Here is a 13,775-nt window from a genome sequence, read left to right as displayed (position 1 = left end):
CAAAAAAAAAAAAAAAAAAAAAAAACAGAAGATGGTTCTGAGATGTTTGGGTTTTATTTAACAGGTAATGAACAGTCATGAAAACTTTGGTTTGTGTAGGCTTTTAATTCAAGTAATTCCAGCCCATGGTTGCAGAAGGATTTACAATGAGAAGATAGTTACCCCTGCCCTACCCTTTCACACCTCTAGGCCCACTCCCAATTGGCAAAAAGTAACTTTTAGTTTTTTGGGGGTTTTTTGTTTTTTGTTTTTTTTGGTGTTCATACCCGTAATGTTATTGTTTAGAGTTAACTAAAAGTGGTTGCCAACTGGGAGTGGGCCTAGAGGTGTGAAAGGGTAGGGTAGGAGTAAATATTTTCTTATTGTAAATCCTACCCCTACTTTTTTTTTTTCTTTCTTAGAGACAGAGTCTTCCTGTGTTGCCCAGGCTGGACTCAAACTCCTGGGCTCAAGCAATCCTCCTGCCTGCCAAGCAACTGTGACTACAGGAGTATGCCACCATGCCCAGCCACACTGCTTCTCAATTTTAAACATTCAACTGCTGTTTATTATCATATTCAGATAAATATGGATATATGGGTTTAACTCACACTCTGTAGTTCATTTCCCCTACTGGCACTATTTATTTCTCTCTTTTTTTTTTTGGTCACCCAGGCTGGGGTGCAGTGGCACAATCTTGACTCATTGCAACCTCCCCTCCCGGGTTCAAGCGATTCTCCTGCTTCAGCCTCCTGAGTAGCTGGGATTACAGGCACGTGCCACCATGCCCAACTAATTTTTGTATTTTTAGCAGAGATGGGGAGTTTCACCATGTTGGTCGGGCTGGTCTTGAACTCTTGACCTCGTGATCTGCCTGCCTCGGCTTCCCAAAGTGCTGGGATTACAAGCGTGAGCCACTGCACCCGGCCTGGCACTACATATTTCTATCACTCTTTTTAGTTCATCTAATGGTTACCTTTGTAATTAATTTTTTTTAAATTATGTAGATAGAGTCTCGCTATGTTGCCAGCCTGGTCTTCAACTCCTGGCCTCAAGCAATTCTCCCACCTCAGCCTCCCAAAGTGCTGGGATTACAGGCATGAGCTACCATGCCTGGCCTACCTTTATAATTTTAAGTAACATCATTTTCCTTGGTACTTTTTGATCCATGGAAAGGTTTTAAGTTAGAGATAGAAAAAACCTTTGTCTTTTTTTTTTTTTTTTTTTTGAGACAGAGTCCGGCTCTGTCGCCCAGGCTGGAGTGCAGTGGTACCATCTTGGCTCACTGCAACCTCTGCCTCCCAGGTTCAAGCCATTCTCCTGCCTCAGCCTCCTGAGTAGCTGGAATTACGGAATTACAGGAGCCTGCCACAACACCCAGCTAATTAATGTAATTTTAGTAGAGACGGGGTTTCACCATGTTGGGCAGGCAGGTTTCGAACTCCTCACCTCAGGTGATCCACCTGCCTTGGCCTCCCAAAGTGCTGGGATTACGGTCATGAGCCACCGAACCTGGCAACATTTGCCTTTAAAAAAATCACTGTGGATTTTGCAAGGAGAAAAGGATAGGAGGAGTAAAAATCTAGAGTCAAGGAGACTGGTTGGAAAGCAAGAAACTGAAATGGCCTACACCAGGGGCTGATTGTGAGGCTGAAGAATAATTAGACTAGAATGGAAGGCTCTTTAGGAGGTAAGACTGACAGGACTAGGTGACTGGTTACATTCATTTATAGTGGCATTCAATAAAAATTTGTTAAAAAATACAAATGCATGATTTCAACAAATGTTGTGGAGAGCTTACTATGTGTCAGTCTTTGTGCATGGTGTAGAGAATACAATGGTGAGCAAAACATACTTGGACTGGTCACTGGAGACAGACAAGGAGTCAAGGGTGACTCCCAGCTGTTTGGCCTGGTGCAGTTCACTGAGGAGGGGAACCCACAAGAGATATAGGAGTGAAAGCAAATGATTCCAGAAGTTGTGCTGTTGCATTAGAGGGGCCTGTGAGATGTCCTGCTGGACATCAGGCAGCCTGTAGCTCAGGAAAGAGGTTAGAACTGCCAATGTCAGTTTGGGCATCTAGACTGGTAACAGAGGTCATGAGAGAATGAGATCTTCCATGAAGCGTCAGTTTGAGGAGAAAGGAGGGTCAGGAAGGAACCCTAAGGGATATCTTTTAATTATTTAATTATTATTTTTTTTTTTTTTGAGACAGAGTCTTGCTCTGTCACCCAGGCTGGAGTGCAGTGGTGCGATCTCAACTGCAACTTCTGCCTCCCGGGTTCAAGTGATTCTCCTGCCTCAGCCTTCTGAGTAGCTAGGATTATAGGCGCCCATCATCACACCCAGCTAACTTTTGTATTTTTAGTAGAGATGGGTTTGGGCAGGCTGGTCTCAAACTCCTGACCTCAACTGACCAGCCCACCTCGGCCTCCCAAACTGCTGGGATTACAGGCGTGAGTCACGGTGACCAGCTGGGATATCTTTTTTAAATGCTAATAAAATGTGTTGGTTTTTCTTCTATTCTTATACATACTTACTAGGAAAGATCATCTATTTCTTTAACTCCTAAGACAAGTACTGTTAACATTTCATTTTGGGGGATATTACCCCACCATTCAGGAAGCAGATGGAATATGGAAAGCTCAAAAAAATCTAACTGGTCTTCTGGCTTCCTCTGTCTCCTTTCAACCCATTATCCACAAAAAAAGTAAAGGTTCTCTTAAAACATAAATTGGATTATATTGCTCCCCTGCCTAAAACTGTTCTATGGCTATCCACTTCAAACAAGCATCACCATCACCTAGAAACTTCTTAGGAATGCAAAATCCCACCCTGCCCCAGACCACTGAATCTAAAACTCTAGGGATGGAGCCTAGCACCTCTGTTTTAAGAAGTTATCCAGGTGATTCTGATGCAAGCTAAAGTTTGAGAACCATTGTGTTAAGCTAAGTGCTTTGTATGTATGATATTATTTAAACCTGGCAACTCTTCTGTATTGTTGCCAGCAGAGTGCGGTGGTTAAGAGCAGAATCTGGAGCCAGGCTGGATTTCAATTCCACCTCTCCTAGCTTTGTGACATTGGGTCTTATTTCTTTATCTGTGACAGGGATAATAATAACGCCCATAGCCGGGGTGGTGGTTCACTGCCTGTAATCCCAGCACTTTGGGAGGCCAAGGCGGTCGGATCACTTGAAGTCAGAAGTTCGAGACCAGCCTGGCCAACATGGTGAAACCCCCGTCTCTACCAAAAATATAAAAACTAGCTGGTGTGGTGGCGCACGCCCATAGTCCCAGCTACTCAGGAGGCTGAGGCAGGAGAATCGCTTGAACCCAGCAGGCGGAGGTTGCAGTGAGCCGAAATGGTGCCACTGCACTCCAGCCTGGACGACAGAGCGAGGCTCCGTCTCAATTAAAAAAAGAAAGAAAGAAAGAATGGTAATAGCGCCTACCTCATGGGGTTGTTGTGGAATTAAACATCATCAGTAAGGTGCTTAGAACAGTGGCAGAACCTGGATTTTAATCTCCCTTGGCCTCCAATGGCTGTGCATGCCCCAGGACCAGGTAACGGCCTTGTCCAGGAGGGGTATGGGGAGGCTGGTGTGTGTGCTGTGTCCAAGGGTTGCAGCCCCTCTGACCCTGGCGTGCCCTGTGATCTGGTCCAAGGTGCTAGGGCTCTGACTGGAGTCGGGTTTGCCATCGGCGGTGCTGGGGAGCGAGCTGCTCTCGTGCAGGCAGCAACACCAGCCAGCCGAGTTGCGAAGCTGCCTAGCACTGTCTGAGCATTCGCCTTAGTCGCTGGCTGCTGACACCCGACGACGCTGCCGCCGCCGCCCTAAGCACCGCCCGTCGCCCTCTCACCCCGCGGCGGCGGCGGCGGCGGCGGCGGCGGCGGCGGAAGCGGGGGGGCGGGCCAGGCCGGGGCGGGGCCGCAAGCGGCATGGAGGAGGCGGAGGCCGCGGCGAGCCGGGCCGAACAGTGAGGGCCCGAGCGGGGCCCGAGCGGGGCCCGGGGCCCCTAAGCCGTGAGTGCCTCCGCGTGGGGGTCCGGAACGGGTAGCGCTGCCGATGCAGGTCTCCTGAGCCCTCGGGCGGCTCCGGGCCCTGGGAGGAGAGAAGCTGGGGTAGATAGGATGGGACGAGGGTTGAAGACTGGTGCAGGAGAGGTCGCTCTTTGCCCACCACATGCTTGGGAAGGCCTGGAGCTTGGTCCTTGTAGGGGCTAATGAACTTTGAGCCGATTATTTGGCCTACACCCCTGGATAGCCTTGATTCAGAGAGTTACTCCAGTCTCAGGGAATTTCCAGGTGATCCAACCCCACTGAAGGGTTTCCTGCCAGCCCAGAGAAGTTGAGCCATTTCCCCATGTCACACAGTAGGGGTGCTTGCAGGGAAGAGTTGCTGGGAGGTCCTCCCTCATCTCCCCAGAAGGCATCAGACTTTGGGAGGAGCATCTTACCCCATGTGGCCCTCTGGTCCCGTCAGATTCCTGAAGCCATGGGCTGGCCAGGACATTGGTGACCGGCCAATCCGGCATGGACGACTGGAAGCCCAGCCCCCTCATCAAGCCCTTTGGGGCTCGGAAGAAGCGGAGCTGGTACCTTACCTGGAAGTATAAACTGACAAACCAGCGGGCCCTGCGGAGATTCTGTCAGGTATAGAGATGTCCCAAACCGTCGCCAACCAAGGGCTTCCTCCCAGCCTCCTCCCCACCTAAATCAGGCACTGGGACCCACATTGGCCAGCCCCAGTTGGAAAGGGGCAGCAGGTTCCTAGAGGGGAGACCTCTATGTGTCATGTCCGTATACGTAATGGTTTGAACCCAAAGTTCTGGAATCGGAACCCAAGCACAACTTCTAAGCTTCTGACGTAAGCCTGAAGTCTGATCAGGATGGCTTTGCCCAGAGGCACACCCCGGTGAGGCAGTTAGGGCCAGGACCCAGGTCTGATCCCCAGCTTGGGTCCCTGGGCCTGGCTCCATCTCTAGAAACCAACAATGGAGGGGACCAAGGAAATCAAGGTCTCAAATAGAAGAATACAGGAGCACTGGGTAGGGAGGGCCCTAATGGAGGGGGAAGTGTCAGGGGAGGTTCCCTGGGGAAGGTGGCTGTGAAACTAGGCCCTCGTCAGGGGAGTAGAGCTAGGCAGACAGAGGAAGAGACAGGACCCAGGTTCTCGGGATGTCTTCACTGCAGCCAGGGCCCTTCTTTCAGAAAGACCCTCTAGGATCCGAAGGAGGGGCTCCTCTTAATCATCCCTACCCCTCCCCTCAGACAGGGGCCGTGGTTTTCCTGCTGGTGACTGTCATTGTCAATATCAAGTTGATCCTGGACACTCGGCGAGCCATCAGCGAAGCCAATGAAGACCCAGAGCCAGAGCAAGACTATGGTAGGGCCAGGCTAAGGATGGGATAGGGGGCCGTGGGTCTCACAGCTGGAGTGGCAGGCAGACCCTAAGGGGTGAGACTCTGCTGGAGAGACTATCTCCATGACCTGTTGTACCCCACAGATGAGGTCCTAGGCCACCTGGAGCCCCCACGGCGCAGAGGCAGCGGTCCCCGGCGGGTCCTGGACGTAGAGGTGTATTCAAGTCGCAGCAAAGTATATGTGGCAGTGGATGGCACCACGGTCAGTGGGCCAGGGTCTGGTGTACAGTCACTCCATTCTGCTCAGGGCATGGTCCTCTAGCGGCAGGGTGTACTGCCTAAGTGGGAACTGCAACTCTGCCAATTTCTAGCTGTGTGACTTTGGAGTCCTCAATTCCTTATCTATAGACTGGGACTAATGATTTCTACTTGTCAGGATTCAATGAACAGTTTGTGAAGTTTCTTGTATGTAGTGGGATCTCAAAAGTAATCATTCATAATAGTAGGCAGTCAATTCATTGATTTATTTTATAACCATCCCCTGGTCCCTTCTTTGGCCTCAGCCTTGTGCTGGGCACTGGGGACCAGAAAGTAATCAGACCTGGCCCTACCTTGAGGGGTTCAGTGTGGTGGAGGATTGTGATATCTCCAGGATGAAGCATAGACAGCAAAGGCTTTAAGAGCCATGAAAGCCATGGAGGGGAGGGTTGTAGAAAGACGTGATTTCTTCGGATGGGAGTGCTATAGAGGCTTTCTGGAAGAGGTGGCCTTCAAGCTGAGTTGGAAAAGAACTGTGTGAACAGAAGCATAGGCAGGAGGTGATGTTTCAAGCAACTGGTGTTTTAAGTGCCCCTAAGACAGAGATACCTTGAATGCCAGAGTGAAAAGTTGGACTTTGTCTTTGCCACTGTGTAGGTGCTTGAGGATGAGGCCCGGGAGCAAGGCCGGGGCATCCATGTCATTGTCCTCAACCAGGCCACGGTGAGGTTCTAGGGGTGGGTGACCCAGAGGACTGGAGCTGGGCTCTTCTTGCTGATGACACCAACTCACCAGAAGTGTATCCCCTGCCAGGGCCACGTGATGGCAAAACGTGTGTTTGACACGTACTCACCTCATGAGGATGAGGCCATGGTGCTGTTTCTCAACATGGTAGCACCCGGCCGAGTGCTCATCTGCACTGTCAAGGTCAGTTATTCTGTCCTGGCCCTGACCCCTACTCCCTAGCTCCAACCCTGCTCCTAGCCCCGGCTTCTCTGCCCCTCATATAACGTAGTGGGAAGATTCTCTGAAGGAAAGTCACTCAGGTTCCAATCTTAGCCTTAACATTTTTATTAATTCAGCAAATAGTTATTGAGCAACAACTGTATGCTAGGTACTGCTGTGGGTGCTGAAGATACAATGGGAAACAAGACAGAGTCCCCACCCTCGTCGAGCTTACATTCCAACAGTGGGAGGTCAACAAAAAATAGCCAAGTAAATGTGGATAATGCTAGTAAATGCTAACTTATATAAAGAAGAAAATAAAGCAGGGGATACAGAATGATGTGGGGGAGGGGACATTTTAGAAAGGGAAGGCCCCTGCAAGGAGATGATATGTGAGCAGAAAACTGGGGAATTGAGGAGTGAGCCAGGTGAGTATCGGGAGGAAGAGCATTCCCGGTGGAAAGAATGGCAAGTGCAAAGCCCTAGAGTGGGAAGGTACACGGCATATTGGAGGAACAAAACGGATGCCAGTGGAGGTGGAGCAGGATAAGGGAGGAGAGTAGGAGAGTGGTGGGAAAAGAAGGCAGAGAGTGGCAGGAGAGAGAGATGCAGATTGTGTGGGTTTGTGGAAAGGACTTATTAGCTGGATGACCTTAGATGACTCAGAATCTCTCTAAGCCTTCAGTTATTATTTTTTATCTGTGAAAGAGAGAAACCATAGAAGGTTATTGCGATAATGTAATGAGCTGATTTAAGTAAAAGGTTGCTACATAGTTGGTGCTTTGTGAGGCCTGGTCTCCTGGAACCATGCCAGTCAGGCTAACTACCTTCTCTGGTCCTCCAGGACGAGGGCTCCTTCCACCTCAAGGACACAGCCAAGGCTCTGCTGAGGAGCCTGGGCAGCCAGGCTGGCCCTGCCCTGGGCTGGAGGGACACATGGGCCTTCGTGGGACGAAAAGGAGGTGCCGGCACCAGAGGCCATCCACTCTGTAGTATCAAGGGCCTGGGAGGAGCAGAACCCCAGGAGATGGGGTGGGGTGGGGAACAAATAGGAGCCAGTGGCAGTGGGTTGGATCAAAGTAGGCAGGGAGATGGGAAAAAGCCCCCAAAGTGGTGTCTGGGCCCCCATGGCCCTCATTCCTGCCTCCTGCCAGGTCCTGTCCTCGGGGAGAAACATTCTAAGTCACCTGCCCTCTCCTCCTGGGGGGACCCAGTCCTGCTGAAGACAGATGTGCCGTTGAGCTCAGCAGAAGGTGGAGTTAGTAGAGCATGGATGGGGCAGGGCCTGGGCTGGGGGAGGGCATTTAGATCCTCTCTGTGGAGCTTTATTCCTTTGATTGTTTGCCTGGGGCTCTTCAAACCCTGCTGGCCCCATGCCTCCATGACAACCGCATCCTTCCCTCAGAGGCAGAGTGCCACTGGGCAGACACAGAGCTGAACCGTCGCCGCCGGCGCTTCTGCAGCAAAGTTGAAGGCTATGGAAGTGTATGCAGCTGCAAGGACCCCACACCCATCGAGTTCAGCCCTGACCCGGTGAGTGGAGCCTTAGACAGTGAGGTTTGGGCTCCTTCCCAGCTCAGCAAGGGGGCCCCAGGAATGATCTAGGTTGGGCTTTCCCTGCCCGAGCCTGGGAGAGAACCAGGGGCAGGATTTACACTGCACTCTGAAAGACAGGGCTAGGGTGAAGGGGCAGGCCATGTGAGCAAAGCTCAGCGTTGGAGTTGGGCTGAGTGTGTGGAGAGCCCAGAACAGGGAAGATCCTCTATCCCTTCCCTGTCTACTCCAGTCTGCACCTACCCTCACCTGAGAACTCTTCCCTAGGTGGGGATCCCAGTTTGAAGGGGGAATAAGGCAAGAGCTAAACGCTGTTTCTCCCACAGCTCCCAGACAACAAGGTCCTCAATGTGCCTGTGGCTGTCATTGCAGGGAACCGACCCAATTACCTGTACAGGTGAGCCTGGGAATGGGCTATCCCCAGCACTGAACAGGAGGGTGCTTAGCAAGTGGGAGGGCACTCAGGTCATCTACCTCCAGGAGGAACTCTTGAGGTGGGCACAAAGGCAATAGATTCTAGACCCATTCACCTCTGTGGGTAAGCATGGGGAATCTGGGCCCAGCTGTAAACACAGGGAAGCCTGAGTTGGGGGGTGACGAAGAGACCCTAACCTATACCTGGGCTCCCCAGGATGCTGCGCTCTCTGCTTTCAGCCCAGGGGGTGTCTCCTCAGATGATAACAGTTTTCATCGATGGCTACTATGAGGTGAGCAGGGCTTAGGGGGTGCCTTGGGTGGAGCACAACATGAAGCAGCAGTGATTGCCAGAGATGGGCAAGGGGGACCGCCCAGGCAAGGGCTGTGAAATGTGAAGGCCTTAGATTGCAGAGGTGGGCAGGGGGAAAGTGACCTCACATGGTGAGCAGTGGCCGTGCCCCCAGGAACCCATGGATGTGGTGGCACTGTTTGGTCTGAGGGGCATCCAGCATACTCCCATCAGCATCAAGAATGCCCGCGTGTCTCAGGTACTGTGTAGGCAAGGGGGGATGGGGCAGATACCTGGCTCTGCCTTCTACCCTAAAGCTCATGTGCCCTATTCCCACCCCACTCCCAGCACTACAAGGCCAGCCTCACTGCCACTTTCAACCTGTTTCCAGTGAGTACTAAGGATACAACTCTTGGGCCTGGGAGGGGGAAACATGGGCATAAGGTCTGGGCCTGTTAATATGGCAAACTCTTCGCCTCACTGGGCCTCATCCTTCACGTCTGGAAAATGGGGGTAATGCTGCCTGCAAGAATATGGTTGGGGGCAAAGGAGATCACAGGATGGAGAGACCCCCTTGGGACCATGATGTCCCATTCCCCTTCCAGGAGGCCAAGTTTGCTGTGGTTCTGGAAGAGGACCTGGACATTGCTGTGGATTTTTTCAGGTGAGGGGAGTCTCTAGGTTTCAGGTGAGGTCCCTCGGTCTGCAGGGTAAGTCAGTGAGGTGTCCTAGAGAGCTTTCTGAAGGACATGAGCTCACGAGTGGGGGCAAAGCCTGGGCAAAGGTAGGATGGCAGGTGATGGGGCTGCTGTTGAAGGTAGAGTGGATGAATGGAGACAGTGGGGATTTGGGGGAAGGAGGTACTCCAGGAAGGAGGTGCTCCTGAGACCCAGCTCCAGCTCTTCCAGCATCTCTGTGTGACTAGGTTTATCCTTGCCCCTCCCTGAACTCTTTGACCCCGCCTCTCTCAGTTTCCTGAGCCAATCCATCCACCTGCTGGAGGAGGATGACAGCCTGTACTGCATCTCTGCTTGGAATGACCAGGTAGGCTGGAATGGCCAGGGTTTAGCAGGCGAGTTTATGAGGCCTCAGCTAATACCTCCCACTATGGCCCCCTGTCCCCAGGGGTATGAACACACGGCTGAGGACCCAGCACTGCTGTACCGTGTGGAGACCATGCCTGGTCTGGGCTGGGTGCTCAGGAGGTCCTTGTACAAGGAGGAGCTTGAGCCCAAGTGGCCCACACCGGAAAAGGTAACTGTCAGGGTAGGATGAGGGGGCTGGAGTCCCCTACCAAGTGGAAACATCTTAACCTTCATCGTGGTCCATGTCTGCCAGCTCTGGGATTGGGACATGTGGATGCGGATGCCTGAACAACGCCGGGGTCGAGAGTGCATCATCCCTGACGTTTCCCGATCCTACCACTTTGGCATCGTCGGCCTCAACATGAACGGCTACTTTCATGTGAGTGGGAGGCAGGGAGCAGGGCACAGTGTGGCATGACAGTCAAGAACAAGAACATGGACTCTGAAGCAATCTTAGCTCTGCTACTTGCTAGCCATGTAACCTTGGGGAAAGAGCTATCCTATTTTTACCTCAGTTTCTTTATCTGAAAAATGAGGATAAAGGGCTGGGCGCGGTGGCTCACGCCTGTAATCCCAGCACTTTGGGAGGCCGAGGCAGGCGGATCACGAGATCAGGAGATCGAGACCATCCTGGCTAACGGTGAAACCCCGTCTCTACTAAAAATACAAAAAATTAGCCGGGCGTGGTGATGGGCACCTGTAGTCCCAGCTACTTGGGAGGCTGAGGCAGGAGAATGGTGTGAACCCGGGAGGCGGAGCTTGCAGTGAGGTGAGATCATACCACTGCACTCCAGCCTAGGCAACAGAGCGAGACTCTGTCTCAAAAAAAAAAAAAAAAAAAGGATAAAATACTACTACCTCACTGGGTTACGATATTTTGAGGTTTAAATGAGTCAATATATGTAAAATGCTTTGAATTATAAACATGTATAAGGGTCAGCTGGTATTATTTTTATTTTTACTATTCTTAGCACTAGACTATGGGTGTCTGGGAAGAGTATTTCTGCCTCTAAGTACTGGTCCACCCCTGCAATCTCTGCCCTTTCCTGTTCTGGCAAATGCTGGAGCCCATGCTTTAGCCTGAGGAGAACAGGGAAGTCCCTAGGTACCCCCACCCCACCTGGCTGCGTTCAGAGGACCATTCCCCAGTTACAGCAAGGGAGGCCTTGAGCCAGCCCAGCCCAAAGGAATAGATAGCGTCCAACTTGGAACCTCCTAGAAGCCAGAGGCCCCTCAGAGGCTAATACAAGAGCCCCATTCCTCTCCCGGAGAGGGGCAGGCACTTCCCTCAGGTCACTCTCAGTACCAGAGTCAAAGTAGTTTTCTCCTTCCCAGCGCAGCCCGTCCCTTTGCCCAGCACCTCCTGCAGGGCCTGTTTCTGACATCTGTGGCTCTAGAACAGCAGGCCCAGGGAGAACTACAAGAGACAGGGACTACTAGTTCATGGGTCTGTAGTACAGTAATGTCAGCTGCCGTGACAGCATGAGCTCTCCAGCAATGGTGGAGGCCAAATTGAAGCTAGTAAGAGCTTGCTGCTGATGCTGCAAAGAGGATGGAGAAGACGGGGGAAATTAGAGGGCTCTTTACAGGTCTAGGACTTCATTTGTGTGTCTAACAGATGTGTGGCTGGTCAGCAAGTGGGTGTGGGCCAGACAATGTGAGGTGCTGATTTTTACTCTCATACCCACTCCAGGAGGCCTACTTCAAGAAGCACAAGTTCAACACGGTTCCAGGTGTCCAGCTCAGGAATGTGGACAGGTTGGGGCTGGCAGCAGGGCAAGGGGTGGATATCTAGGAGATTTGGAGGCCAATCCCTGAAAGTCCCTTCCAATCCCGGGCCTGTGTGTTTACTCCAGCCCTGCTGCTACAGATTCCCATGTGACCCCTTGCCCTGCTCAGTGCTACCCATGGGACCTGAGGGCCTGCCCACTCCCCTGACCCATTTCTCCCTCCTCTTCAGTCTGAAAAAAGAAGCTTATGAAGTGGAAGTTCACAGGCTGCTCAGGTATGGCCTAAGACAATTGGGGTATAGCAGGGAGCAAAGAGTCAAATACTGGGGATCTTGGCCCCATAATTTACAGGGTTCTGTACAAAATGAAAATCAGGGACCTTATCTCAAACATTATTAAGAACTTCAGGGTGGCAACAGCAGAGCATTCAACCAAGTACAGGGTCCTGTGAGACACACCCATGAAGTGGGCCCTATCTTGGCCATATTCTCCCTCCCTCCACTGCAGTGAGGCTGAGGTTCTGGACCACAGCAAGAACCCTTGTGAAGACTCTTTCCTGCCAGACACAGAGGGCCACACCTACGTGGCCTTTATTCGAATGGAGAAAGATGATGACTTCACCACCTGGACCCAGCTGGCCAAGGTGCTCCAATACCATGCCCACCCTGGAGAACCCCTGCCCCTCACACATGTACTGCCCCAAGATCCAGGGAGCCTTTGCTCTGGAATCTTCAACCTCAGAACCTCCTCTTTATACTCCTAGAACCCCTCTTCCAACCTCCTTGTCCAAATTCATATTCCAAAAGATGCTATCTCTTGCAAATTGAGGTGGTTTCTGAGGAGGGCCGGGGGCTAAGCCAAAGCGTCTTCAGTGACCCCTCCCCACAGCTCTCTGACCCGTGTCTCTGTCCCCATCCCACCCTCACCAGTGCCTCCATATCTGGGACCTGGATGTGCGTGGCAACCACCGGGGCCTATGGAGATTGTTTCGGAAGAAGAACCACTTCCTGGTGGTGGGGGTCCCGGCTTCCCCCTACTCGTGAGTGACCCTTTTCTGCCCTGGGAAACGGGAGGCCTAGTGAGATCCAGGGACATAGCTAATGGCTTCTTCCCTATACATCCTTGTATTATTTTCCCAGAGTGAAGAAGCCACCCTCAGTCACCCCAATTTTCCTGGAGCCACCCCCAAAAGAGGAGGGAGCCCCAGGAGCTGCAGAACAGACATGAGACCTCCTCCAGGACCCTGCGGGGCTGGGTACTGTGTACCCCCAGGCGGGCTAGCCCTTCTCTCCATCCTGTAGGATTTTGTAGATGCTGGTAGGGGCTGGGGCTACCTTGTTTTTAACATGAGACTTAATTACTAACTCCGAGGGGAGGGTTCCCCTGCTCCAACACCCTGTTCCTGAGTTAAAGGTCTATTTATTTACTTCCTTGTTGGAGAAGGGCAGGAGAGTACCTGGGAATCATTGCGATCCCTAGCAGCTCATCCTGCCCTTTGAATACCCTCACTTTCCAGGCCTGGCTCAGAATCTAACCTATTTATTGACTGTCCTGAGGGCCTTGAAAACAGGCCGAACCTGGAGGGCCTGGATTTCTTTTTGGGCTGGAATGCTGCCCTGAGGGTGGGGCTGGCTCTTACTCAGGAAACTGCTGTGCCCAACCCATGGACAGGCCCAACTGGGGCCCACATGCTGACACAGACTCACTCAGACACCCTTAGACACTGGACCAGGCCTCCTCTCAGCATCCTCTTTGTCCAGCTTTCCAAAGCTGGATAAGTTGATCATTGATTAAAAAAGGAGAAGCCCTCTGGGGATGTGTCTTGTGATTGTGATTTTGTGGGTCGGGGGGTGCTGGAGGGAAGTGGTGGAGAGAACACTTGTGTTGGATGGTGAGTTTTCCTTACTGTCCTCCACAGAGTTTATCTTCCATTTGGGGCCATTTGGCCACCAGGGGATGCCAAACTCTAAGGTTTTTCCCCAACTCTACCCTAGGACAGCCTGACTTTAGCCCCGTCCTACTTGAGGCTTGGAGTAGCCACCCCACCTCTTCCCCACCGTTTAACCACCAGCCTGGTTCCTGCTTATCTTGCCTGGGCTGGGCACCTGCCCCAGAGATGGAGCAGGAGAGAACAAAAAGGGATACTTGGGAGTT

At 52.0% G+C, this 13,775-nt stretch overlaps 2 protein-coding genes across 6 annotated transcripts in view; one reads left to right on the top strand and one right to left on the bottom strand.

Annotated features, from left to right (window-relative positions):
• The window catches only part of POMGNT1 (protein O-linked mannose N-acetylglucosaminyltransferase 1 (beta 1,2-)), a 32,634-nt gene extending 19,197 nt beyond the window's left edge, over nt 1–13,437 (top strand). Inside the window, exons 2-23 of one of the 5 annotated variants that reach the window (XM_025394190.1) lie at nt 4,464–4,633; nt 5,252–5,366; nt 5,487–5,605; nt 6,259–6,324; nt 6,415–6,528; nt 7,391–7,508; nt 7,701–7,799; nt 7,952–8,079; nt 8,427–8,497; nt 8,732–8,807; nt 8,982–9,065; nt 9,155–9,196; nt 9,412–9,470; nt 9,778–9,850; nt 9,932–10,060; nt 10,145–10,270; nt 11,585–11,649; nt 11,852–11,896; nt 12,129–12,264; nt 12,551–12,634; nt 12,761–12,876; nt 13,138–13,437. In XM_025394190.1, the coding sequence (XP_025249975.1) occupies nt 4,514–4,633; nt 5,252–5,366; nt 5,487–5,605; nt 6,259–6,324; nt 6,415–6,528; nt 7,391–7,508; nt 7,701–7,799; nt 7,952–8,079; nt 8,427–8,497; nt 8,732–8,807; nt 8,982–9,065; nt 9,155–9,196; nt 9,412–9,470; nt 9,778–9,850; nt 9,932–10,060; nt 10,145–10,270; nt 11,585–11,649; nt 11,852–11,896; nt 12,129–12,264; nt 12,551–12,634; nt 12,761–12,876; nt 13,138–13,399 (2,247 nt within the window). In that variant the 5' untranslated portion in view covers nt 4,464–4,513 and the 3' untranslated portion in view covers nt 13,400–13,437. Of the gene's footprint in view, nt 1–3,889; nt 4,004–4,463; nt 4,634–4,836; nt 5,029–5,251; nt 5,367–5,486; nt 5,606–6,258; nt 6,325–6,414; nt 6,529–7,390; nt 7,509–7,700; nt 7,800–7,951; nt 8,080–8,426; nt 8,498–8,731; nt 8,808–8,981; nt 9,066–9,154; nt 9,197–9,411; nt 9,471–9,777; nt 9,851–9,931; nt 10,061–10,144; nt 10,271–11,584; nt 11,650–11,851; nt 11,897–12,128; nt 12,265–12,550; nt 12,661–12,760 lie in introns of those variants that run through there. The other 4 variants (XM_025394197.1, XM_025394205.1, XM_025394216.1 and 1 more) reach the window with 4 other exon arrangements.
• Nucleotides 3,681–4,186, bottom strand: LOC112630105 (WAS/WASL-interacting protein family member 3-like). Its single transcript, XM_025394248.1, has 2 exons — nt 4,161–4,186; nt 3,681–4,082 (listed from the first exon to the last, which is right to left on the bottom strand). Exons 1-2 carry the CDS (start codon nt 4,163–4,165, stop codon nt 3,815–3,817), a joined length of 273 nt encoding a protein of 90 aa, XP_025250033.1. The 5' UTR covers nt 4,166–4,186; the 3' UTR covers nt 3,681–3,814.
• Nucleotides 13,438–13,775: the final 338 nt, after the last annotated feature.

The sequence above is a fragment of the Theropithecus gelada genome, chromosome 1, assembly GCF_003255815.1.
Source record: "Theropithecus gelada isolate Dixy chromosome 1, Tgel_1.0, whole genome shotgun sequence".
NCBI classification, from domain to species: domain Eukaryota; kingdom Metazoa; phylum Chordata; class Mammalia; order Primates; family Cercopithecidae; genus Theropithecus; species Theropithecus gelada.
Note: the sequence above shows the minus strand (reverse complement) of the source record. Positions and strands in the feature narration are given on the sequence as shown.